Raw genomic sequence first — 27,346 nt, forward strand, 5'->3', positions numbered from 1 at the left:
AGACAATGCATTACATTCCTGGGTATATGGAATGGATTCTTCTGGGGAAGAAATATCCCCTGCAGCATAAGACACAGAGTCCCTGGACATGGTTATGTGAGAAACATACACCACACTCACACAGGAAAATGTCAGACACAGTTACTTCCTCAAAAACTTTCAGAGAAACAGAGCTTGGAGCCAGCACACACACAGCGCTTAATAAGGGAGATATAACAAAATACCTGGCGCTGTGTACTCTTAGTAGACTACACAGGAATTTACAGCCCCCCCCCCCCCTTTTCTACAACCCCTTGGTACCGCACAGGATAGCTGGAGTCGTGTGGAGGGTCAGCTCTCCCTGTCAGCGTCTCTGTGGCTGGATCTGCAGGGAGGAAAATGGCGCTGAACGCTGCTGGGTCCGCTCTGAGAAGCTCCGCCCCCTGAAACATGGCGCTGCTAACCGCTTTTACATCTTTATACTGGCCTGAGGTATGGTGCTAGCAGCGTTACCGAGGTCCCTGACAGCCTGAGTGACCAGTGTAGGGTATAGGTGCTGGCTCAGGGCGCCCCTCATAGCGCCGCACTGTGTACAGCTGATCCTCCGGAACGCAGTCAGTACTGCGCTCCCACCTTGTTGCCACCATCTTCACACCGGCTCCCTGCGGCGCCGGTGACTCACTCGCCACCGGAATCTTCTGGCTCTGTTAGGGGGTGGCGGCATGCTGCGGGAGTGAGCGGTCGCCTGGGGCGGATAACGATCATCACCCTCAGGAGCTCAGTGTCCTGTCAGCGGAGATAGTGGCCATTAAACTCTCAGGGCGGACACTACTCCCCCCCCCCCCCCCCCCCCGAGACCCACGAAGCAGGGAGGCTGTTGCCAGCAGCCTGCTTGTGCCTGACTCTAATTTAAATAAGAAAACTAGAAAAACTCCTATGGAGCTCCCCTAGCTGTGACCGGCTCCTCCGGGCGCATTTTCTAAACTGAGTCTGGTAGGAGGGGCATAGAGGGAGGAGCCAGCCCACACTATTAAACTCTTAAAGTGCCAATGGCTCCTAGTGGACCCGTCTATATCCCATGGTACTAATGTGGACCCCAGCATTCTCTAGGACGTAAGAGAAATACTATACTCATAATAATAATGTACGTGAGAAGGACACACCGCTACAGTGACAGGTTACAGAGTGTGGGGCATAAAGTAAATGTGGGGGCAGCTATAATGTGGGTATTTATATACAGAACTATTTCCCTGCTGATATGTATGTATGGTGAGGAGGGGGGGGCACATATATTAATATCTTATTACATAAAAGCATTATAAGGTGATCTGTCAGTACCTCCCTTATATAGGTACAGTGAGCTATAACTGGGAGTATCAGTGATCAGCAGGTACAAGATGCAGAAGTGATCACTGTGCTCTTCTAACAATGGGGGTAATTCCAAGTTGATCGCAGCAGGAAATTTTTTAGCAGTTGGACAAAACCATGTGCACTGCAGGGGAGGCAGATATAACATTTGCAGAGAGAGTTAGATTTGGGTGGGTTATTTTATTTCTGTGCAGGGTAAATACTGGCTGCTTTATTTTTACACTGCAAATTAGATTGCAGATTGAACACACCACACCCAAATCTAACTCTCTCTGCACATGTTATATCTGCCTCCCCTGCAGTGCACATGGTTTTGCCGAATTGCTAACAGAATTCCTGCTGCGATCAACTTGGAATTACCCTCAATATACTGTCTTTTATATCGAGCGATACCTTTGGTATTGTGCCGTTCTGGGTACTGTAGTTCCCCATCCTTATTCTAACAATTATCAGGAATAAAATGGGAATTATTATTACAAAATATTGTCTAGAGGATCTGATAAATCCAATAACAACACAAAAATACCATAGTAACAGTGAAAAGATAAAATGTATTCAGATAACCTATGTATACGTGCTTTACCATTAATAACATTAGGAAAAATATCCCATTGTGACGGGACACAAAGTAGTACAGAAATAGTCCACAATGTATATATCTATTCTTTCCTATCGGACTCGGCCCCCTCCCATCTTGTACGTCCATTTGCTCTCTCTGCATAGTAGTTCTTATCTCAGGTCTTCATCTAGAATTCCTAGATGGACCATTTTGATGCCAACATCTCTCAATAATTTAGGACAGTTGCCGCCGTGGTGGGCACGGTAGTGTCACGTGTCAAATGGTAACGTCTTCATCTTCACTGTGTCAGAGACGGGGTTTCTGATGATGTCCGCATGTTCCAGAATTCTTTGCTTACATTTCTGAAGCTGTAAGAACCCGGAGAACAATTCTGACGCTTTTCCAATAGAGAAGTTTCTTAATTTAAAAGCATTTCTGAGCTTAAATGAAAAATAGTTTCTCCTTCTCCATAATCATCAATGTTTCTCTAACGTCCTAAGTGGATGCTGGGGACTCCGTAAGGACCATGGGGAATAGCGGCTCCGCAGGAGACTGGGCACATCTAAAGAAAGCTTTAGGACTATCTGGTGTGCACTGGCTCCTCCCCCTATGACCCTCCTCCAAGCCTCAGTTAGATTTCTGTGCCCGACGAGAAGGGTGCACACTAGGGGCTCTCCTGAGCTTCTTAGTGAAAGTTTTAGTTTAGGTTTATTATTTTCAGTGAGACCTGCTGGCAACAGGCTCACTGCATCGAGGGACTAAGGGGAGAAGAAGCGAACTCACCTGCGTGCAGAGTGGATTGGGCTTCTTGGCTACTGGACATTAGCTCCAGAGGGACGATCACAGGCCCAGCCTGGATGGGTCCCGGAGCCGCGCCGCCGGCCCCCTTACAGAGCCAGAAGAGCGAAGAGGTCCGGAAAAATCGGCGGCAGAAGACGTTCCTGTCTTCAATAAGGTAGCGCACAGCACTGCAGCTGTGCGCCATTGCTCTCAGCACACTTCATACTCCGGTCACTGAGGGTGCAGGGCGCTGGGGGGGGCGCCCTGAGACGCAATAAAAACATGATAAAAATACCTTACATGGCAAAAAATACATCACATATAGCTCCTGGGCTATATGGATGCATTTAACCCCTGCCAGAATATACAGAAAAACGGGTGATAAGGCCGCCGAAAAGGGGGCGGAGCCTATCTCCTCAGCACACTGGCGCCATTTTCCCTCACAGCTCAGTTGGAGGGAAGCTCCCTGGCTCTTCCCTGCAGTCACTACACTACAGAAAGGGTTAAAAAAAGAGAGGGGGGCACTAATTAGGCGCAGTATTAGAACATACAGCAGCTATAAGGGGAAAAACACTTATATAAGGTTATCCCTGTATATATATATATATATAGCGCTTTGGTGTGTGCTGGCATACTCTCCCTCTGTCTCCCCAAAGGGCTAGTGGGGTCCTGTCCTCTATCAGAGCATTCCCTGTGTGTGTGCTGTGTGTCGGTACGTTTGTGTCGACATGTATGAGGAGAAAAATTATGTGGAGACGGAGCAGAGTGTCTGTAACAGTGATGTCACCACCTAGGGGGTCAACACCTGAGTGGATGTACTGTTGAAAATTACGTGACAGTGTCAGCTCTGTATAAAAAAACAGTGGTTGACATGAGACAGCCGGCTACTCAGCTTGTGCCTGTCCAGACGTCTCATAGGCCGTCAGGGGCTCTAAAGCGCCCGTTACCTCAGATGGCAGATACAGACGCCGACACGGATACTGACTCCTGTGTCGACGGTGAAGAGACAACCGTGATTTCCAGTAGGGCCACACGTTACATGATTGAGACAATGGAAAATGTTTTATACATTTCTGATAATACGAGTACCACCAAAAAGGGGTATTATGTTCGGTGAGGGAAAAACTACCTGTAGTTTTCCTGAATCTGAGAAATAAAATGAGGTGTGTGATGATGCGTGGGTTTCCCCCCGATAACAATTGATAATTTCTTAAAAAGTATTGGCTGTATACCCTTTCCCGCCAGAGGTTAGGGTGCGTTGGGAAACACCCCCTAGGGGGGATAAGGCGCTCACACGCTTGTAAGAACAAGGGCTCTACCCTCTCATGAGATGGCCGCCCTTAAGGATCCTGCTGATAGAAAGCAGGAGGGTATCCAAAAAATGTATTCACACACATACTGGTGTTATACTGCGACCAGCAATCGCCTCAGCCTGGAGGTGCAGTGCTGGGTTGGCATGGTCGGATTCCCTGACTGGAAATATTGATATCCTAGATAAGGATAGTATATTATTGCCTATAGAGCATTTAAAAGATGCATTTCTATATATGCAGGATGCACAGCAGAATAATTGCCGACTGGCATCAAGTATAAGTGCGTTGTCCAATTCTACCAGTAAAATGGTCAGGTGATGCGAATTCCAAACGGCATTTGGAAGTATTGCCTTTGAAAGGGGACATTTGGGGTCGGTCTTTTAGACCTGGTGGCCACGGCAACAACTGGGAAATCCACGTTTGTACCCCAGGTCGCCTCTCAAAATAAGACGCCGTATTATCAGGCGCAGTCCTTTGTTGGCAAGCGGACAAAAGGTTCCTCTTTTCTGCTCGTGACAGAGGGAGAGGAAAAAGGCTGAAGAGATTACCCAGTTCCCAGGAACAGAAATCCTTTCCCGCCTCTGCAAAGCCCTCAGTATGACGCTAGGGCCTTACAAGCTCAGGCACGGTGGGGGCCCGTTCTCAATGAATTTCAGTGCGCAGTGGGCTCACTCGCAAGTAGACCCCTGGATCCTTCAGGTAATATCTCAAGGGTACATATTGAAATTCGAGACGTCTCCCCCTCGCCGTTTCCAAAAGTCGGCTTTACCGACGTCTCCCTCTGACAGGGAGGCAGTTTTGGAAGCCATTCACAAGCTGTATTCCCAGCAGGTGATAATTAAGGTACCCCTCCTGCAACAGGGAACGGGGTATTATTCCACACTATTGTGGTACCGAAGCCAGACGGCTCGGTGAGACCGATTCTAAATTTAAAATCTAAAATCTTTGAACACTTACATACAGAGGTTCAAATTCAAGATTGAGTCACTCAGAGCAGTGATTGCGAACCTGGAAGAAGGGTACTACATGATGTCTCGGGACATCAAGGATGCTTACCTTCATGTCAAAATTTACCCTTCTCACCAAGGGTACCTCAGGTTATGGTACAGAACTGTCACTATCAGTTCAGACGCTGCCGTAGGGATGGTCCACGACACCCCGGGTCTTTACCAAGGTAATGGCCGAAATGATATCCCTTCGAAGGAAGGGAATTTTAGTTATCCCTTACTTGGACGATTCCCTGATAAGGGTAAGATCCAGGGAACAGTTGGAAGTCGGTGTAGCACTATCTCAGGTAGTGTTGCGGCAGCACGATTGGATTCTCAATATTCCAAAATCGCAGCTGGTTCCGACGACTTGTCTTCTGTTTCCTAGGGATGTTCCTGGACACAGTCCAGAAAAAAGGTGTTTCTCCCGGAAGAGAAAGCCAGGGAGTTATCCGAGCTAGTCAGGAACCTCCTAAAATCGAACCAAGTCTCAGTGCATCAATGCACAAGGGTTCTGGGTAAAAATGGTGGCTTCCTACGAAGCAATCCCATTCGTTAGATTCCACGCAAGAACTTTCCAGTGGAACCTACTGGACAAATGGTCCGGGTCGCATTTTCAGATGCATCAGCGGATAACCCTGTCACCAAGGACAAGGGTATCCATCCTGTGGTGGTTGCAGAGTGCTCATCTTCTAGAGGGCCGCAGATTCGGCATTCAGGACTGGGTCCTGGTGACCACGGATGCCAGCCTGCGAGGCTGGGGAGCAGTCACACAGGGAAGGAATATCCAGGGCTTAGGGTCAAGCCTGGATACATCACTTCACATAAATATCCTGAAGCTAAGGGCCATTTACAATGCTCTAAGCTTAGCAAGACCTCTGCTCAAGGTCAGCCGGTATTGATCCAGTCGGACAACATCATGGCAGTCACCCACGTAAACAGACAGGGTGGCACAAGAAGCAGGAGGGCAATGGCAGAAGCTGCAGGGATTCTTCGCTGGGCGGAAAATCATGTGATAGCACTGTCAGCAGTATTCATTCCGGGAGTGGACAACTGGGAAGCAGACTTCCTCAGCACGACCTCCACCCGGGAGAGTGGGGAATTCACCCAGAAGTCGTCCACATGATTAAAAAACTCGACAGGTATTGCGCCAGGTCAAGAGACCCTCAGGCAATAGTTGTAGACGCTCTGGTAACACCGTGGGTGTACCAGTCAGTGTATGTGTTCCCTCCTCTGCCTCTCATACCCAAGGTACTGAGATTGATAAGATGGAGAGGAGAAAGCACTATATTCGTGGCTCCGGATTGGCCAAGAAGGACTTGGTAACCGGAACTTCAAGAGATGCTCACGGAGGATCCGTGGCCTCTACCTCTAAGAAGGGACCTGCTCCAGCAAGGACCCTGTCTGTTCCAAGACTTACCGCTGCTGCGTTTGACGGCATGGCGGTTGAACGCCGGATCCTGAAGGAAAAAAGGCATTCCGGATGAAGTCATCCCTATCCTGATCAAAGCCAGGAAGGATGTAACCGCAAAAACATTATCACCGCAATTGGCGAAAATATGTTGCGTGGTGCGAGGCCAGTAAGGCCCGACGGAGGAAATTCAACTGGGTCGATTCCTACATTTCCTGCAAAGGAAGTGTCTATGGGCCTGAAATTGGGGTCCATTAAGGTTCAAATTTCGGCCCTGTCAATTTTCTTCCAAAACGAACTAGCTTCAGTCCCTGAAGTTCAGACGTTTGTAAAAGGGGTACTGCATATACAGCCTCCTTTTGTGCCTCCAGTGGCACTTTGGGATCTCAATGTAGTTTTGGGTTCCAAAAGTCACATTGGTTTGAACCACTTAAATCTGTGGAGTTAAAATATCTCACATGGAAAGTGGTCATGCTGTTGGCCCTGGCCTGGGCCAGGCGCGTGTCAGAATTGGCGGCTTTATCCTGAAAAAGCCCTTATCTGATTTTCCATTCGGACAGGGCGGAATTGAGGACTCGTCCTCAGTTTCTCCCCAAGGTGGTTTCAGCGTCTCACCTGAACCAACCTATTGGTGGTGCCTGCGGCTACTAGGGACTTGGAGGCCTCCAAGTTGCTAGACGTTGTCAGTGCCCTGAAAATATATGTTTCCAGGACGGCTGGAGTCAGGAAATCTGACTCGCTGTTTATCCTGTGTGCACCCAACAAGCTGGGTGCCCCTGCTTCTAAGCAGACTATTGCTCGTTGGATTTGTAGTACAATTCAGCTTGCGCATTTTGTGGCAGGCCTGCCACAGCCAAAAATCTGTAAATGCCCACTCCACAAGGAAGGTGGGCTCATCTTGGGCGGCTGCCCGAGGGGTCTCGGCTTTACAACTTTGCCGAGCAGCTACTTGGTCAGGAGTAAATACGTTTGTAAAATTCTACAAAATTGATATCCTGGCTGAGGAGGACCTGGAGTTCTCTCATTTGGTGCTGCAGAGTCATCCGCACTCTCCCGCCCGTTTGCGAGCTTTGGTATAATCCCCATGGTCCTTACGGAGTCCCCAGCATCCACTTAGGACGTTAGAGAAAATAATAATTTACTTACCGATAATTCTATTTCTCATAGTCCGTAGTGGATGCTGGGCGCCCATCCCAAGTGCGGATTGTCTGCAATACTTGTACATAGTTATTGTTACAAAAATCGGGTTATTATTGTTGTGAGCCATCTTTCAGAGGCTCCTCTGTTATCATGCTGTTAACTGGGTTCAGATCACAGGTTATACGGTGTGATTGGTGTGGCTGGTATGAGTCTTACCCGGGATTCAAAATCCTTCCTTATTGTGTACGCTCGTCCGGGCACAGTATCCTAACTGAGGCTTGGAGGAGGGTCATAGGGGGAGGAGCCAGTGCACACCAGTTAGTCCTAAAGCTTTCTTTAGATGTGCCCAGTCTCCTGCGGAGCCGCTATTCCCCATGGTCCTTACGGAGTCCCCAGCATCCACTACGGACTATGAGAAATAGAATTATGGGTAAGTAAATTCTTATTTTTCTTATTCTTTGTTTTTATGGGTCTCTTGGCACCACCCTCCTTACCTCCACATTTCCATTTGGTTATCTGTGATGGGCACCTCCCTGTACCTAAAGAAGGTAAAAGGACAATAATATATCTCCCTTCGTCTTTTTTTCCACCTTGTGGAGTTACTTGTTCTCCATTCAGGAGTTGGGTTAACTAGGAATGATCTGTACTTTAGTCTATGTGCTAAGCACTACAGTATTTTAAGGAGCTGCAAAAGTGGGTCTTTATTAGCTGCAGTTAAGCTGAACCACTGGCTCTCAAACTGCGTCCCTGGGACCCCAAACAGTTCATGTTTTCAGGGTCACCTTGCAGGAGCACAGGTGTACTCATTACTCACTGACATTTGCCAGGTCACCCAGCAGGTGCACAGGTGTACTCATTACTCACTAACACATTTCCCAGGTCACATTTCCCTGGTCACCCAGCAGATGCACAGGTATATTCATTACTCACTGACACATTCCCAGGTCACCCAGCAGGTACACGTGTACTCATTACTCACTGAGACATTTTCCAGGTCACCCAGCAGGTGTACTCATTACTCGCTGACACATTTCCCAGGTCACCCAGCAGGAGCACAGGTGTAGTCATTACTCACCGAGACATTTCCCAGGTCACCCAGCATGAGCACAGGTGACCTCCTTACTCACTGACACATTTCCCAGGTCACCCAGCAGAAGCACAGGTGTACTCATTACTCGCTGCCACATTTCCCAGGTCACACAGTGGGTGCACAGGTGTACTCATTACTCACTGACACATTCCCAGGTCACCCAGCTGGTGCACAGATGTACTCATTACTCACTGACACATTTCCCAGGTCACCCAGCAGGAGCACAGGTGTACTCATTACTCGCTGCCACATTTCCCAGGTCACACAGCGGGTGCACAGGTGTACTCATTACTCACTGACACATTCCCAAGTCACCCAGCTGGTGCACAGGTGTACTCATTACTCACTGAGACATTTCCCAGGTCACCCAGCAGGAGCACAGGTGTATTCATTACTCACTGACACATTTTCCAGGTCACCCAGCAGGAGCACAGGAGTACTCATTACTCACTGACATTTCCCAGGTAACCCAGCAGGAGCACAGGTGTACTCATTACTCACTGACACATTCCCAGGTCACCCAGCAGGGGGCACATGTGTACTCATTACTCACTGACACATTTCCCAGGTAACCCAGCAGGGGGCACAGGTGTACTCATTACTCACTGACACATTTCCAAGGTTACCCAGCATGCAGCACAGGTGTACTCATTACTCACTGACACATTTCCAAGGTCACCCAGCAGAAGCACAGGTGTACGCATTACTCACTGACACATTTCCCAGGTCACCTAGCAGGAACACAGGTGTACTCATTACTCACTGACACATTTCTCAGGTCACCCAGCAGAAGCACAGGTGTACTCCTTACCAGCTGACACATTTCCCAGGTCACCGAGCAGGAGCACACGTGTACTCATTACTCGCTGACACATTTCCCAGGTCACCGAGCAGGAGCACAGGTGTACTCCTTACTCACGGACACATTTCTCAGGTCACCAAGCAGGTGCACAGGTGTACTCATTACTCACTGAGACATTTCCCAGGTCACCAAGCAGGTGCACAGGTGTACTCCTTACTCACTGACACATTTCTCAGGTCACCAAGCAGGTGCACAGGTGTACTCCTTACTCACTGACACATTTCCCAGGTCACCAAGCAGGTGCACAGGTGTACTCCTTATTCAATGACATTTCCCAGGTCACCCAGCTGGTGCACAGGTGTACTCATTACTCACTGACACATTTCCCAGGTCACCCAGCAGGTGCACAGGTGTACTCATTACTCGCTGACACATTTCGCAGGTCACCCAGCAGAAGCACAGGTGTACGCATTACTCACTGACACATTTCCCAGGTCACCTAGCAGGAGCACAGGTGTACTCCTTACCCGCTGACACTGTCGTTAAATGATGCAGCACTGGTATCATGCCAGGACACATGTGCATGAGAAACATGAATAGTGTTGAAGTTGTACTGTTGATTTGCCGAAATCATATATTACTCAGGACCCTATATAATAATGTGGCGAGTCATACGTTTATGGAAACAATTCAGTCCAAACCCGTAAGTATGAATTCAGCAAGTTCTTGTTTATTTTTACTGCGGACGCGAGACGTCACCTGAAAACAATTCATTCTGAGAGAGACCTGAAAAAAACGCAGATCTGACAGAAAGTGATAAATTGTATCAAAACTTTATTTACACAATATGCTACAAACTACTAATAACGGTAAAGCGGATTCTACGCCTATTACAGTTAATTTCATAGCATAATAGAAAAGAACCCCAAGATTTGTTAAGTTTGCACAAAACTAAAAAGAGTTCGCAGTATCCGGCACTACTGTAGCCAAAAAGAGTGTAACAGGTGGGGAAGCGTCTGCACATCTAGTAGCATAACACAAAAATCATAACATATTAATTTCATACAGAAACACCTGTTATATTTAAAAAAAAAAAAAAGGCCAAAAAAGTCTTCTTTCTTTTCTTTTTGTCTACGTTTATAACCCTCCTGCCTTCCATTCAAACTATCACATTCCTCTCTCTGTTGCTCCTAGGCAACACATTCTATTGCACAAAAACATCCGCAACTTCAGAATTTTGTAAGGACGATCAAGTGTAACATACAACAAAAAGATGGACATGGGAATAAGCTAACAACTATTACTCGCCGTTCTAAACCATAGGATAGATTTATGTGTGAGCCTTCTCCCACACTTAGACCATGAAAACGGTTTCTTATTTGTGCGTCCTTCTTAGATGTTTATCAAGATTTGACTTCTGTGTAAAAGTTTTTTCACATTCAGAACATGGAAATGGCCGCTCACCTGTGTGAATTCTCTGATGTATATGAAGAGCAGATTTTTGTGTAAAACATTTCTCACACCTAAAGCAGGCATACGGTCTCTCGCCTGTGTGATTTCTCTGATGTATAACGAGATTTGACTTCCGCGTAAAACATTTCCCACACTGAGAACATTTAAATGGCTTCTCACCTGTGTGCATCCTCTGATGTGCCACTAGATCTGATTTGTATGTAAAGCATTTCACACACTCAGTACACAAAAATGGTTTATCTGTGTGATGTTTCAGATGTGTAACAAGATTCGACTTCTGTGTAAAACATTTCCCACACTCATTGCACAGAAATGGACTCTCACCTGTGTGACTTCTCTGATGTCTAACAAGATATGATTTCTGTGTAAAACATTTCCCACAGTCAGAACATGAAAATGGCCTCTCGCCTGTGTGACTTCTCTCGTGTATAACAAAATTTGATTTCTGTGTAAAACATTTCCCACACTCAGAGCACTTGTATTTGCACTTCTGTCTAATAAAGGCTGACTGGTTATTAAAGGATTTAAAACATTCAGAAGAGGGAAAGACTGTAGCATCTGTAGGATCTGCACTATGTGTACCAACATCTGAATTAATGGAACACTCCTCGTTGTCAGAAGGATCAGATGATACATCTGCACAATGATGTTCTGGATGCATAATTGGTGAAATTGGATTTTCCCCTGCAGAATCTTCTGTCTTGTTCTTTTCTGATTTAAAATCTGGAAACAAAGTTAGATGTCCCTCCGAGGTATTCCTGTCCCTTTGTCCATCTGCTGGAAGCAAGAAATATGGAAATAAAGCCACAATCAGCATTAATATCTCCTTCTGATCAACATAGCCGTAGTCCAGCTACTAATTCAACTATTGCAGCAGTAGTTACAATATATTGAAAACCAAAGATTTAGATATCAACACACAAGGAATTTAAAGAATAACGTCACATATGGTGGTGCACCGAAAGGATAACGGTAATGTCACATGAGGTCACACACCATTGATCATTGATGGAAACACTATGGTAACATCCTTTGTACAAGTATATGAAATAGATCAGTGTGTGTGTGAGGAAGAGAGCAGGAGTATAATAGGGGCTGATGGCTCCTGATGTATGAGATACACCAGAGAGTGTGGGAGGAGACTGGTCAGATCTCTGGGCTGGTAACACACAGTGACATGATGTGAGGGGGAGAGCAGGAGTATAATAGGGGCTGATGGCTCCTGATGTATGAGATACACCAGAGAGTGTGGGGAGGAGACAGGTCAGATCTCTGGGTTGGTTACACACAGTGACATGATGTGAGGGGGAGAGCAGGAGTATAATAGGGTCTGATGGCTCCTGATGTATGAGATACACCAGAGAGTGTGGGGAGGAGACTGGTCAGATCGCTGGGCAGGTAACACACAGTGACATGATGTGAGGGGAAGAGCAGGAGTATAATAGGGGATGATGGCTCCTGATGTATGAGATACATCAGAGAGTGTGGGGAGGAGACTGGTCAGATCTCTGGGCTGGTAACACACAGTGACATAATGTGAGGGGGAGAGCAGGAGTATAATAGGGGCTGATGTCTCCTGATGTATGAGATACACCAGAGAGAGTGGAGAAGAGACTGGTCAGACCTCTGGGCTGGTAACACACAGTGACATGATGTGAGGGGGAGAGCAGGAGTATAATAGGGGCTGATGGCTCCTGATGTATGAGATACACCAGAGAGTGTGGGGAGGAGACTAGTCAGATCTCTGGGCTGGTAACATACAGTGACATGATGTGAGGGGGAGAGCAGGAGTATAATAGGGGCTGATGGATCCTGATGTATGAGATACACCAGAGAGTGTGGGGAGGAGACTAGTCAGATCTCTGGGCTGGTAACACACAGTGACATGATGTGAGGGGAGACAAGGAGTATAATAGGGGATGATGGCTCCTGATGTCTGAGATACACCAGAGAGTGTGGGAAGGAGACTGGTCAGAACTCTAGGCTGGTAACACACAGTGAAATGATGTGAGGGGGGGGAGCAGGAGTATAATAGGGGCTGATGTCTCCTGACTCCCCCAGTGGGCAGATACGTTTTACTCATTAGTCTGTACTGACAGAGGAGGGTGTAGGATGAGATTGCTGTAGTGACTGAGCAAGGAGAATGTGTGACTCTTTTCTGTAATACAGTGTTTATTACTCACCTGTGCTGATATCTATAGGGATTTCTTCCTCTTTACATTGACGAACACCCTTCATATATGTCTCTTCTTCATCCTCTGTAACCTCTACTTTAATATAAGTCAGACCTTCAACCTAAATAACCCACAAAACAATGAAGGTTGAATAATAGAATATTAGTGTATAAGACACACACAGCTTCTCTGCAGGTGAAAAGTCACTTTGGTATATTGGTAAGACCCTAAATCCCACCTACCTGATACTCCTGTGGGGTCCTGCGATTCTCCTCTGTACAGTCCTGAGAATACAGAGGATGGGGACATCTCTCTGGGGTATCTCTGTTACTGGTTCCATCTGTAGGAGACACACAGTGACTGAGTACAGTGTATATATGTGATTATCTGATGATGTGTGTATATAAGGGGCCCCCATACCTGCTCTCTCCTGTACAATAAATTAAAGTCTCCCCTTACCCCATAATGTGAGGGGCCGGTGATTTTCCATCATCTCATCCTTGTACAGACCCCTGTGTTCCTCTATATACTCCCCCTCCTGCAAGGAGAGATAGACAGTGACATCCTGAAACCTTATAGGAACCTGACACACACAGTGATATAGTCATCACGCAGACACATCCCCTGGTGTTACTGTATAATGTCCCATTCCCAGCAGTCACCTCTCCAGTCATCACCCAGACACATCCCCTGCTGTTACTGTATAATGCCCCATTCCCAGCAGTCACCTCTCCAGTCATCACCCAGACACATCCCCTGGTGTTACTGTATAATGCCCCATTCCCAAGAGTCACCTCTCCAGTCATCACCCAGACACATCCCCTGGTGTTACTGTATAATGTCCCATTCCCAGCAGTCACCTCTCCAGTCATCACCCAGATACCTTCCCTGGTGTTACTGTATAATGTCCCATTCCCAGCAGTCACCTCTCCAGTCATCACCCAGACACATCCCCTGGTGTTACTGTATAATGCCCCATTCTCAGCAGTCACCTCTCCAGTCATCACCCAGACACATCCCCTGGTGTCACTGTATAATGCCCCATTCCCAGCAGTCACCTCTCCAGTCATCACCCAGACACATACCCTGGTGTTACTGTATAATGTCCCATTCCCAGCAGTCACCTCTCCAGTCATCACCCAGACACGTCCCCTGGTGTTACTGTATAATGTCCCATTCCCAGCAGTCACCTCTCCAGTCATCACCCAGACACATACCCTGGTGTTACTGTATAATGCCCCATTCCCAGCAGTCACCTGTCCAGTCAGCAGCTGAATGATCTTGTCGGTGAGTTCCAGGATCTTCTGGTCATTGTCTCTGTCATGTTTCATTGAGTGCAGTGGAGACACAGTGATGGAGGCACAACTGAGGGGTGTCAGATGGTCACCAGATGTCTTCTTCACTACTGTATAATCCTTTGTATTGAAACAACATAATTGTGTAAAAAACACAAAAAGGACAACCCCCATCTCATATGTAACCATTTATATATAGGAAAGGTGAGTGCACTGTATATAGCACATCTCAGTTCACCCAACATTCAATCTCCTCTATTTATGGCCAGCACCTGCAGATTAATTACAAACTTTGGAGAGAGTAGCATAAAAAGTAAGATCAGGTAGGCCTCAATTTCCCTGCTGGTGGGCTCCCATATCTGCTGCGATGAGGAGACACTGGACCCCCTAAAACACCATAGGATTGCAGCTCTGCTCTCCGACATCTAGAGCCTAACCACTCTGAGGTCTGACGATCCCACCAGCATGACTCCCTTTTATGGTTGATCCTTGGCGTTGAGTCACTAGCTGTATGGAATCCTCCAGAGGAGCCTCGCTTAGACCTGACATGGCTCTGGGATGTAGTCACATGGTGTGATTACAACCAGCTAACAGCCATGGTTTTCTAGGCTTTCTGGTTTTAGTAAAAAAAAAAGTGGTCGATGGTCACCCTAACACGCTTCATTTCTTATTATTTAGGAGAGGCCTGCTCTCTTTCTGTGTCGGCACTCCATTTCTCCTGGAAGGTTGGAAAATATATATTTTTTTAAAATAGGATTTTAATACCTACCGGTAAATCCTTTTCTCGTAGTCCATATGGGATATTGGGGGAAACTAGAATGATTGGGTATAGACGGGGTCCAAAGGAGCCAGTGCACTTTAAATTCTTCAACTGGGTGTGCTGGCTCCTCCCCTCTATGCCCCCTCCCACAGGGAGTTATAGATAAAAACGTGCCCGAAGGAGAAAAGACATATATGAGAGAAGGAACATGATAACAGAAAAGGTGGCGAGATTCAGACGCCACCAAACCACTTACAAACAGCAACCAGCAACGGCTGGTAACACAAACAGCAACCGCTGAACAGGTAACTGCAGAACAAGAACCTGCAAAAAAGTCCACACACTGAGGCGGACGCCCAATGGGCCTAATTCAGACCTGATTGCACTCTAGGTGTATTCGCTGTGATCAGGTCAGAACTGCGCATGTGTATGCACCGCAATGCGCAGGCGCGTCGTATGGGTACAAAGCGGATCGTTGCCGAGCTATGGATTTAACAAAGAATCCATTCGCACGGGCGATCGCAAGGTGATTGACAGAAAGAGGGCGTTTGTGGGTGGCAACTGACCGTTTTCCGGAAGTGGTTGGGGAAACGCTGGCATGTCAAAGCGTTTGCAGTGTCTGGCGTCAATTCCGGACCCGGACAGGCCGAAGTGATCGCAGCGGCTGAGTAAGTCCTGAGCTACTCAGAAACTGCACAAAATTTTTTTGTACCGCTTGGCTGCACAGCGATCAGGTCTGAATTAGGTCCTTTATCCCTTATGGACTACAAGAAAAGGATTTACCGGTAGGTATTAAAATCCTATTTTCTCTAGCATCCATAAGGGATATTGGGGGAAACTAGTATGATGGGGACGTCCCAAAGCTTCCAGAACGGGAGACTGCTGCAGCACCACCTGCGCAAACTGGGTATCCTCTTTGGCCAGTGTATCAAATTTGTAGAACTTCACAAAAGTTTTCTTCCCTGACCAGGTTGCAGCTCGGCATAGTTGTACGCCCGAGACTCCATGGGCAGCCGCCCAGGAAGAGCCCACTGATCTAGTAGAGTGGGCCTTCAGAGACTGTGGAACAGGTAAGGCTGCAGACATATAGAGGCCTGTTGAATAGTAAGCCTAATCCAACGAGAAATGGTCTGCTTTCAAGCAGGACAACCCTTCTTCTGTGCATCACAGAGCACGAACAAGGAAACCGTCTTTCTGACCCGAGCTGTCCGCTTGACATATATCTTCAAAGCCCGCACAGCATCCAATGCTTCTGGAGCAGCAGAAGCGTCAGATCTGGATGGAACCACAATAGGTTGTTTGAGATGAAACGCGAAGACAACCTTCGGCAGGAACTGCTGTCTAGTCTGGAGCTCCGCTCTATCCTCGTAAAAGACCAAGTACGGACTTTTACACAATAAGGCCCAGAATTCTGAAACACGACGAGCAGAAGCCAGGGCCAGTAACATCACCGCTTTCCGTGTGAGGTACTTGTCTTCTACCGTCATCAGAGGTTCAAACCAGGAGGACTGTAGAAATTTCAACACTACAGCCAAATCCCAGGGTGCCATCGGCAGCACAAAAGGAGGTTGTATGTGGAGTACCCCTTGCAAGAAGGTCTGAACTTCTGGCAACACTGCCAATTTCTTCTGAAAGAAAATGGAGAGAGCTGAAATCTGGACCTTAATGGAACCCAGACATAAGCCCTTTTCCACACCAGCCTGCAGGAAATGGAGGAAACATCCCAAGTGAAATACTGCAGGCGGATACGTGCGTTCCTCACACCAAGAAACATATCTTCTCCAGACATGATGATAGTGTTTTGACGTCACAGGTTTTCTGGCCTGAAACAAAGTTGCAATAACCTTCTTGGAAAGGCCCTTATGAGCTAGGATGCTACGCTCAACCTCCATGCCGTCAAACGAAGTCACTGTAAGTCCGGGTAGACGAATGGTCCTTGTTGAAGAAGATCTCTTCTGAGTGGTAGAGGCCAAGGGTCTTCGACGGACAGGTCCAGAAGATCCGCGTACCACGCCGTCCGAGGGCAATCCGGGGCAATCAGAATTGCCTGGACACATTGATTCCTGATTCGCTTTAGCACTCTTAGGAGCAATGGGATCGGAGGAAACAGGTAGACCAGCCGGTACGACCAAGGCGACGCCAGTGCGTCCACTGTCCTCGCCAGAAGGTCCCTGGCCCGCGAGCAATACCAGGGAAGTTTCTTGTTGAGACGAGAAGCCATTATGTCTATTTGTGGGCAACCCTACCGGTCGATGATCTGCTGGAACACCAGATGGTAGAGCCCCCACTCCCCCAGGTGGAGATCGTGATGACTCAGGAAGTCCGCCTCCCAGTTGTGCACACCCGGAATGAAGATTGCTGACATGGCTCTTGCATTTCTTTCCGCCCAGAGGAGTATCTTTGACACCTCTCGCATGCAGGCTCTGCTTTTTGTCCCTCCTTGTCGATTGATATAAGCCACCACCGTGGCGTTGTCCGACTGCACTTGGATAGCGTGATCCCTGAGTAGAGGAGAGGCTTGAAGTAGAGCATTGTATATCGCCCGAAGTTCCAGAATGTTGATTGGAAGGAGGCTTTCATGGGCTGAACACCTGCCCTGGAACTGCGCCCCTTGGGTGACAGCTCCCCATCCTCTCAGACTCGCATCCTTCGTGAGGAGGGTCCAATCCTGAATCCCGAAACCCCTACCCTCCAGGAGATTGGAGGACTGTAGCCACCACAGGAGGGAAATCCTGGCCCGAGGTGACAGCTGAATCATCCGGTGCATCTGGAGATGCGATCCGGACCACTTGCTCAGGAGATCCAACTGAAACTTTCTGGCATGGAACCTCCCATACTGGATTGCCTCGTATGAGGCAACCATCTTTCCCAACAATCTTATGTAAAGATGGATGGACACTCGAGTAGGCCGGAGCACCATGCAGACCATCTCCTGAAGTGTTTTCGCCTTGTCCTCTGGCAGAAACACGTTCTGGGCCCCAGTATCCAGCAACATCCCCAGGAACAGGAGCCACTGCGTTGGCTCCAGGTTGGACTTCTGCAAATTGAGGATCCACCCATGTTCCGAAAGAAGATGGATGGTGCGGTCGATATGGAGCAACAAAAGCTCTCTGGATCGTGCCTTTATCAGAAGATCATCCAGATATGGGACCACAATGACCTCCTGGACCCGGAGTTGGAACATCATCTCCGCCATCACCTTCGTGAATACCCGCGGGGGTTGTGGACAGGCCGAAGGGTAGCACTGGAATTGGAAATGATTGTCCAGGAGGGCAAACTACAGGTACGCCTGATGAGGCGACCAAATCAGAATATGGAAACAGGCGTCCTTGATATCCAAGGAGACCATAAATTCCTGTACTTCCAGGGCTGCAATCTCTGCTCGCAGTGATTCCATCTTGAATTTGAACACCCTCAAATAAGGAACCAATGCTTTCAGATTCAGAATGGGTCTGACCGAACCGTCCGGCTTCGGCACCACAAACAGGTTTGAGTAAAACCCCTTGGGGTGTGTGGCGTGCTGCGGCAGTGACAGCTAAGGCGCAGTGCACCGCTGAACAAACAACCCCTCACAACAGTGGTCCTGCAGCAGGGAAGCACCTCTGGAACTCGTAAGGCCGGTGACCGCCCCACCCCTAACTCCCACGGCGCAGGTATGCTGTTGCCCAGACAGCATACTGAAAATAATAAAAGTTTTAAAAGAAATTGAAGAAAAAACTCTGGAGCTAGCAGAGTGCGCATCCTCTCCTGAGGGCACTTTTTTCTAAACTGCCTGTGGGAGGGGGCATAGAGGGGAGGAGCCAGCACACCCAGTTGAAGAAATTTTAAGTGCACTGGCTCCTTTGGACCCCGTCTATACCTCATCGTAATAGTTTCCCCCAATATAACTTATGGATGCTAGAGAAAACAAAGCGCTACTGAGTAGGACTTCTACATCCTGTAGGATGGACATGCTGCCATGTCACAGTGATTGGAAGACCTTAACAATAGAGGCAGATCGAGGGTATATCAAAAGATACTCCCACTAACAGCCTATCCAACTCATCACCAGAATATTTAATGACATCCTGGGTAAAGTCCCCGAGTGCAACTTTCTTTTTGACAGAGTACACCGACCAGCCTAGGACGTCATATGCGGACACCACTACACACAGAAGGAGGAGCTCCTGCGTAAGGTCTGTAATCAAGACTCTATTGATATTTAGAGGATCCAGATCTTCCAGGACCTATTGTGGTCTACCTTTCATTGACGTAGGGCTGTTAGACCCTCACAGTTGAATTGCGCAACCTAAAACCAGTGCTATCGTTGGGGCCTTCCTTTTAGTCTTCAGGTGCGGCATCAGGGAAAACTGCTAACCTTGAAGGAGACTTTGGATTTACCTGCCTATTGCTCTGCACTGGGCTTCCCCCTCCTCAGCTTCCCGACTGGTATAATGTGGCCTCTGGCCCTGTCCCACCTGCAATGAGGATTGATTAGGGTGGATGGGAGGTTGTTGAACGGCCTGCAAAAAGGCCTAAATGCCACCGGAGGACTTCCAACAGCCAATATGTTTTCCTTCCGTTTGGTCGTGCCACTGAAGCCTGCACAGCTAAGGATTCTTTTTCAGTTTTTTCCTTTTGATTTCTCTTTATCCTGTCCCACCCCTTCTCTTTCACCTTTTCCCATATGAGAACATTCCACATACCTGATGGCAACTAATTCTGAGTGCTTAACCCTGTGGCTTATCTCTATAAATGCTAAAAGACTTGAAATCCCAGAAAAATGCATCCCAAGTGATTTATATGCTCTTAAGGCGATTGAGGCTCTAATCTAGGAGACTCATTTTAAAATAGATATGGCTTCCTCTTTGAAAGGTCATACATTCTATAATACTTTTTATAGTAACATCTCTATTCTCCCACTGACTCCTTTCCACAGACTTGGAACGCTCTTCTAAAGCCGGAGGGCAGGTGCTCTTAGTTAGGGGCACTCTCCATGGGCAGGTGTATACCTTTGAAAGTTTTTACGCAGTCAACAGCGACCAACCCTCTTTCCTGAAGACGGTGCTAGACCACAGTGATGCCCTAAAGTAGAGGATCCTTGTGGTGGATGGGGCCTGAACTGGACGCTCCATTAGAATGTGGATACCTCCAACTCATCATTCAGTTGTCAATTCAGGCATTACCAGAGCGCAAGATGAACGCTACATGAACAGCAACTCCACCAATCGAGACTATACATTCTTTCCCCCTCTACATAATTCCTACTGGAATACATTTTACTGGCCCCATTGGCTTTTATACCTCCTACGCCACACCTCTATTGAGGTGACAACTTGGTCTGACAAAGCACTTGAACGAGAGTCTTCAGCTCCACCAAGCTCTTATTTTGACTTTAATGATTTCTCTGTGGTCTTGAGCCTTACTATATGGTGAGTACACAAAAGGAGATTTATGGTAAGACTTACCATGGTTAAATCTCTTTCTGCGAGGTACACTGGATTCCACAGGGAATAACATCGGGGTGTAGAGTTGGATCCTGATCCGAGGCACCAACAGGCTAAAGCTTTGACTATTCACTAACAGTGGGGGCTGCGCTAGGCAGCCCTAATAAGAGCTTTTTAAGAAGAAAGAAGACTTCAAGGGCCGCAGCACAGGCACTAGATGCTGTGTATATCATGCTGACATTCTGTGCTACGGCTCCATCACCTCCCCCAGCGGTACTGCATACTCCCGCGCCCTAGTTGCCAGGTACTTGCAGCGGAGGCGCTCCGGTCATCAGGCACACATCACCGCTGCTGCTCTCCTGGATCACGTGGCCGTACTTCAGGGAGGAGGTAAGAGGGTCCCCCAGGTGGGACCCGCCTAAATCGCGATCCAGTTGTGGTCCCAGGAGACAGAATGCGCCGCTGGCGTGGACACTGTGGCCGTGCAGGGACCCCACTATATCAGGCTAAAGCTTTGACTGTTCCCAGGATACACTGCACCGCCTCCTCTATAGCCCCGCCTCCAGGCACTGGAGCTTAGTTTTGTTAACCAGTCCAATGCAGTAGCAGGTAAGAGAGATGGTAGATGGTAGTTACATAGACCCACATTCTCACGACAGGAGAAGGGACTAGCGGCTAATTCCATACAAACCAAAAGAAGCTAAGTGCGTCAGGGTAGGCGCCCTGTGGAATCCAGTGTACCTCGCAGAAAGAGATTTAACAATGTTAAGTCTTACCATAAATCTCCTTTTCTGCAGCAGGGTACACTGGTATTCCACAGGGAATAACATCGGGGATATCCTAAAGCAGTTCCTCATGGGAGGGGACACACTGTAGCGGGCACAAGAACCCGGCGTCCAAAGGAAGCATCCTGGGAGGTGGAAGTATCAAAGGCATAAAACCTGATGAACGTGTTCACCGAGGACCACGTAGCCGCCTTGCACAATTGTTCTGCGGACGCGCCACGGCGGGCCGCCCAAGAAAGTTCAACCGACCGAGTAGAATGGGCCTTGATAGAAGCAGGAGCTGGAAGTCTGGCCTGTGCATAAGCTTGTGCAATCACCAGTCTAATCCATCTGCCCAAGGTCTGCTTATTCGCATGCCAGCCACGTTTGTAAAAACCAAAAAAGTACAAAAAGGGAATCTGACCTCCTGATAGAGGCAGTCCTCTCCACATAGGGGGGTCATTCCGAGTTGATCGCTCGCTAGCTAGTTTTAGCAGCCGTGCAAACGCTATGCCACCGCCCACTGGGAGTGTATTTTAGCTTAGCAGAAGTGCGAACGAAAGGATCGCAGAACGGCTACATATTTTTTTTGTGTAGTTACAGAGTAGCTCAAAACCTACTCAGCGCTTGCAATTACTTCGGATCATTCAGTTCCGGATTTGACCTCACAAACCCGCCCAGCGTTCAGCCAGCCACGCCTGCGTTTTTCCTGGCACGCCTGCGTTTTTCCGCACACTCCCTGAAAACGGTCAGTTGTCACCCAGAAACGCCCACTTCATGTCAATCACTCTGTGGCAAGCAGTGCGACTGAAATGCATCGCTAGACCCTGTGCAAAACAACATCGTTCGTTGTGCCCATACGTCGCGCATTGCGCTGCATACGCATGCGTAGAACTGCCGATTTATAGCCTGATCGCTGCGCTGCGAACAAATTCAGATAGCGATCAACTCGGAATGACCCCCATATACGGAGAGTCTGTACCACATCCAAAGATCGTTCTTTGGAGGACAAACCAGAAGAGATGAAGGCCGGAACCACAATCTCCTGATTAAGGTGAAAAGATGACACCACCTTAGGTAAATAACCAGGGTGAGTTCAAAGAACTGCCCGGTCACGGTAAAAAATCAGAGAGGGTGGACGACAGGACAAAGCGCCTAAGTCTGACACCCTCCTAGCAGAGGCAAACGCCAACAGAAAAATGACCTTAAGCGTAAGGCTTTTAAGGTACACAGACTCAAAAGGTTCAAATGGAGACTCTTGAAGGGCATTCAGAACAACAGACAGATCCTATGGAGCGACAGGAAGGACGTAGGGAGGATGAATCCGAAAAACACCCTGAGTGAAAGTATAAACGTCAGGAAAAAACGCAATTTTCCTCTGAAACCATACCAACAAGACAGAAATATGAACCTTGAGGGAGGCTAAACAAAGGCCCAAGTCCAGGCCTTGTTCTAGAAAAGCCAAAAGTCTGTAAGTCCTGAAAGTATATGCATCATAGTTCTTACTGGCATACCAGGTGAAGTAAGAATTCCAGACCCTGTAATAATTTCAAGCTGAAGCCGGTTTACAGGCTATCAACATAGTTTGAATGACCGCTTCAGAGAAACCTTTGATCAGGTGTGATGCTTCAAGAGACACGCAGTCAAAGCCAGTCTGGCCAGGTCCGGGTAGACACAAGAGCCCTGAACGAGGAGGTCTGGGCGTTGAGTAAGTAGAAGAGGACGCTCTATCGAGAGACCCTGCGGGTCAAGAACCAATGCCGTCTGGGCCACGCTGGAGCGATTAGAAGTAGTATTCCTCCTTCTTGCTTCAACTTCCGTATTACCCTGGGCAGGAGTGACACTGGAGGGAACACGTATGGCAGCCAAAAGTTCCATGGAATTGCCAGTGCATCCACAAATGCTGCTAGAGGATTCCTTGTACTTGATCCGAAGACCGGAACTTTGTGATTGTTTCGAGATGCCATCAGGTCTACATCTGGTAGGCCAGACTTGTCAACTAGGAGTTGAAAGACTTCCGGATGAAGACCCCACTCTCCGGTGTGCACATCTTGACGGCTGAGGAAGTCCGCTTCCCAGTTGAGGACCCCCGGAATAAACACTGCCGATTTTGCTGGCAGATGGCGTTCCGCCTATTGGAGAATTTTTGACACTTCCATCATTGTCATGTGGCTTCGAGTACCGCCTTGATGATTTATGTATGCCACCGTGGTGGCGTTGTCTGATTGTACTTGAAAAGGCCTGTTCTGTACCAGAGGCAGAGCCAGTATCAATGCATTGAACACTGCCTGCAATTCCAGAATGTTTATCGGGAGGAGAGATTCCTCTCTGGTCCCCCGACCCTGGAGAAAGTGTTGCTCCAACACTGCGCCCCAACCTCTCAGACTGGCGTCCGTTGTCAGGAGGACCCAGTTGGAGATCCAGAAGAGACGGCTCCTGCTCAACTGTTGATCCTGTAGCCACCAGCTCAGTTACAGACGAACCTCCAGAGTCAAGGAGACCATTTGAGACCTGATCCGGTGAGGCAGGATGTTCCACTTGGAAAGGATTAACTGCTGGAGAGGGCGGGAATAAAATTGAGCGTACTCTACCATGTCGAATGCAGACACCATGAGGCCTAGTACTTGCATCGCCGAGTGTATTGACACTCTCTGGCGAGAGAGGAAGTATCTGATCCTGTCCTGAAGTTTCAGGACCTTCTCTGGAGACAAGAACAATCTCTGGTTGTGTGTGTCCAACAATGCCCCCAGGTGCACCATGCTCTGAGCAGGGACCAGCGTGGACTTCTTCCAGTTGATGAGCAACCCGTGGGCTAGTAGTAATTGGACCGTCAGTTCCAGATGACTGAGGAGAACTTCTGGGGAGTTCATCAGGATCAGCAAATCATCCAGATACGGCATGATCCTGACACGTTGACGGCGGAGAAGAGCCGTCATGACTGCCATGACCTTGGTGAAGATCCGAGGAGCCGTGATCATCCGAAAGGCAAAGCCTGGAATTGATAATGTAGGTTGTCAATAGCAAACTACAGATATTGCTGATGCGACATGGCAATAGGTATGTGCAGGTAAGCATCCTGTATGTCCAGGGATACCATATAGTCCTTGGGCTCTATAGCCAATAAAATAGAGCACAGCGTTTCCATATGGAATTTGGGCACCCTCACAAATTTGTCCAAAGATTTGAGGTTGCATATAGGCCGGAAGGACCCATTTGGCTTCGGGACTAGAAATAGGGTCGAATAGTATCCCCCGTCTCTCTGAGACAGAGGTACCGGAACAATCACTACAGTATCCAGGAGAGATTGTACAACTAAGTGTAAAGTCTGTGCTTTCAGCGGATCCGAAGGGATAACCGTCGAGCAGAACTGGTGAGGGGGGCATCTCTTGAAAGAGATTGCGTACCCGTGAGAGACGACTTCCCACACCCAGGCGTCTGAAGTGGTCTTTAACTAAGCCTGGGCGAACTGCAGAAGTCGGCCTCCCACCCTGGGGTTCCCCAGGGGGAGGCCCGCCCCGTCATGCAGCAGGCTTGTCTTGTTTGGAAGCAGGCTGACGGGCGGCCCAGGATTGTTTAGATTTAGGCTTAGTGGTTTTGCAACCATGAGCCTGTCGCTGATACGCTTGACCCTTTGCTTTCCCTGGAGGTTGAAAGGAATGAAAGGTGGTACTCTTAGCCTTCGGAGCAGAAGGATTAGTATTTGGGAGACACGCAGTTTTGGCAGTAGCCAAGTCAGTTACAGTCTTGTCCAGATCCTCCCCAAATAGGATGTCTCCTTTAAAAGGAAGCACCTCCAAGGTGTTTTTGGAGTCCAGGTCCACCTTCCAGGACCTCAACCACATAATTCGACGAGCCAGAATAGACATAGTAGATGCCTTGGCCGCCATTACACCGGCATCAGAGGCTGCCTCCTGAATATAGTGAGAGGCTGTGGTAATATACGACAGATATTGCCTGGCAGTGTCAGAAAAATTCAGAGGTAGGTCATCCTCAATTGCCTGAACCCATGCTTCAAAAGCTTTTGCCGCCCAAGAGAGGCTGCCATAGTGGATCTATGAACAGCACTAGTAAGTGTGTAGATAGACTTCAGTTATCCCTCCATACGCTTATCCGTCGGTTCGTTCAGAGAAGTGACAGTGGTAACAGGAAGAGTAGAAGACACCACTAGACGGGCGACATGAGAGTCCACCGGCGGTGGAGCTTCCCACCTGTTACTCAGCTCCGCAGGGATAGGATAGCGAGCCAACATCCTTTTAGACAGGGAAAATTTATTTCCTGGGGACGATCAGGACTCCTGACGTATGTCAATTAAGAGGTCAGAATGAGGTAAAACTACTTTAGCAACCTTCTGACGTTTAAACTTATCAGGTTTCTTAGACGTATTAAGAGGTTCAATATCATCATCATCAATCTGGAGAATCAGCTTGATAGCCTCCACTAGTTCAGGAACATCAACTTGAGTTGTAGATTCCTCATCAGAAACAACTGTAGCAGAATCTGAAGGATCAGTATAATCCTCATCGGAAGAATCATCCAAAATATTAGTGGATTTTGAGGAAGGAATGGGCCGCTTAGATGACCCTTTGATCCCAGCAGGGCGAGAGACAGGTTTTTGTTTCACTAAGGACTAATTTAATTGCTGTAATTGGGTTGACAGAGTATCCGCCCGTGGCGGATTAACTACAGGGACAATATGTGGCTGCAATGGCACAGGAGGTCCACAGGGGGCGTAAGTCATGTTACAAGCGTAGTCAGCATATTTGAAAACGTGGCCCAAGGTGGATCCTGATTTGCCACAGGTGCTGCAGGCTGACTGGAAGGTGCAGAGCATCCAGTACCTTATCCCTCAGCTGAAATCTTTTCCTCCGGTAAATCCGTGGCGCTAGCACTGCATGACGCAGGAGCGTCTGCAGAGTCCCCGCCCTGTGTAGCAGACATTATTGGGAATGTAGCCTTGGGGCGTAACAGTACAATATAGAAAGACAAACACAATACCTGACAAAAAAAAACCTGTGTTATGGGATCGCAAATGCAGAGCACAGAGTATTTAAGCGGTATGAGGTGAAACACGAGTGAAAAATACAAAACATTATATTCTGTGGAATACTATATGGTATATGGGACCCTGACGCACTTAGCCCCCAGGGTACAGAATATAGTGATAGCAATATGTGTGATACACAGACTAGAAACCACACAGCAGCTATAGGCACACACAGTCACAGGTACAATGCAGAAATTATGACATATAAACAATAAAACTGCACTCGACTAGTAATACTACATATAGATATGTATGTATACAAATATAACAATGCACAGTAACCACTGGATGTATATCACAGAATACTTGTACTAAATATTCATATAGTAGCGCACTTGTTCTTAACTAACGCTGTCTAAACGACATGTAGAATACTTAAGTGTCCTGTAAATGCACAGCGCTGATGAGACAGGCAGCTCTACAGAGGAGACAGTGCCCAGCAGTACCAGAATCAGCGCAGCTCTGTGAAATGGCGCCCAAACGCTGACAGGGAGTGAGGGAGAGAGATGCAGCTCCAGGGCGGGAACATCTGCTGTAGGCGCCTGGGGAGGGGCTACAGGTCAGCGCCTTATCCCCATCTGCTGGACTTTACCACTGAGTACTATGGAGCCTATAATAAACGTATTTTAGTAAATCCGACATGTGGTCCCTGCCCTGGTGGATATAGTGGGGTCCCTGCATGGACACAGGGTCCATGCCAGCGGCGCGGTCTGTCTCCTGGGACCACGACCGGATCGCAATTTCAGCGGGTCCCACCTGGGGGACCCTCTTACCTCCTCCCTGAAGTGCGGCCACGCAATCCAGGAGAGCAGCAGCGGTGATGTGTGCCTGATAACAGGAGCACCTCCGCTGCAAGTACCCAGCAACCAGGATGCGGAAGTATGCAGCGCCGCTGAGGGAGGTGATGGAGCCGCGGCACAAAATGTCAGCATGACATACACTGCAACTAGTGTGCTGTGGCCCTTGAAGTCTTCTTTCTTCT

General features: G+C 48.1%; 1 protein-coding gene across 3 annotated transcripts in view; it reads right to left on the minus strand.

Annotated features, from left to right (window-relative positions):
* Positions 1–10,245: 10,245 nt before the first annotated feature.
* Positions 10,246–27,346, minus strand: part of LOC135054670 (oocyte zinc finger protein XlCOF8.4-like) — a 65,970-nt gene continuing 48,869 nt past the window's right edge. For 2 of the 3 annotated variants that reach the window (XM_063957915.1, XM_063957914.1), the window contains exons 3-7: positions 14,332–14,490; positions 13,535–13,613; positions 13,318–13,415; positions 13,085–13,196; positions 10,246–11,678 (exon numbers count right to left, since the gene is read on the minus strand). In XM_063957915.1, coding sequence (XP_063813985.1) covers positions 10,804–11,678; positions 13,085–13,196; positions 13,318–13,415; positions 13,535–13,613; positions 14,332–14,490 — 1,323 coding nt within the window. In that variant the 3' untranslated portion in view covers positions 10,246–10,803. The remainder of the gene's footprint in view (positions 11,679–13,084; positions 13,197–13,317; positions 13,416–13,534; positions 13,614–14,331; positions 14,491–27,346) is intronic. The other variant, XM_063957916.1, reaches the window with a different exon arrangement.

The sequence above is a fragment of the Pseudophryne corroboree genome, chromosome 3, assembly GCF_028390025.1.
Source record: "Pseudophryne corroboree isolate aPseCor3 chromosome 3, aPseCor3.hap2, whole genome shotgun sequence".
Classification (NCBI taxonomy): Eukaryota; Metazoa; Chordata; class Amphibia; order Anura; family Myobatrachidae; genus Pseudophryne; species Pseudophryne corroboree.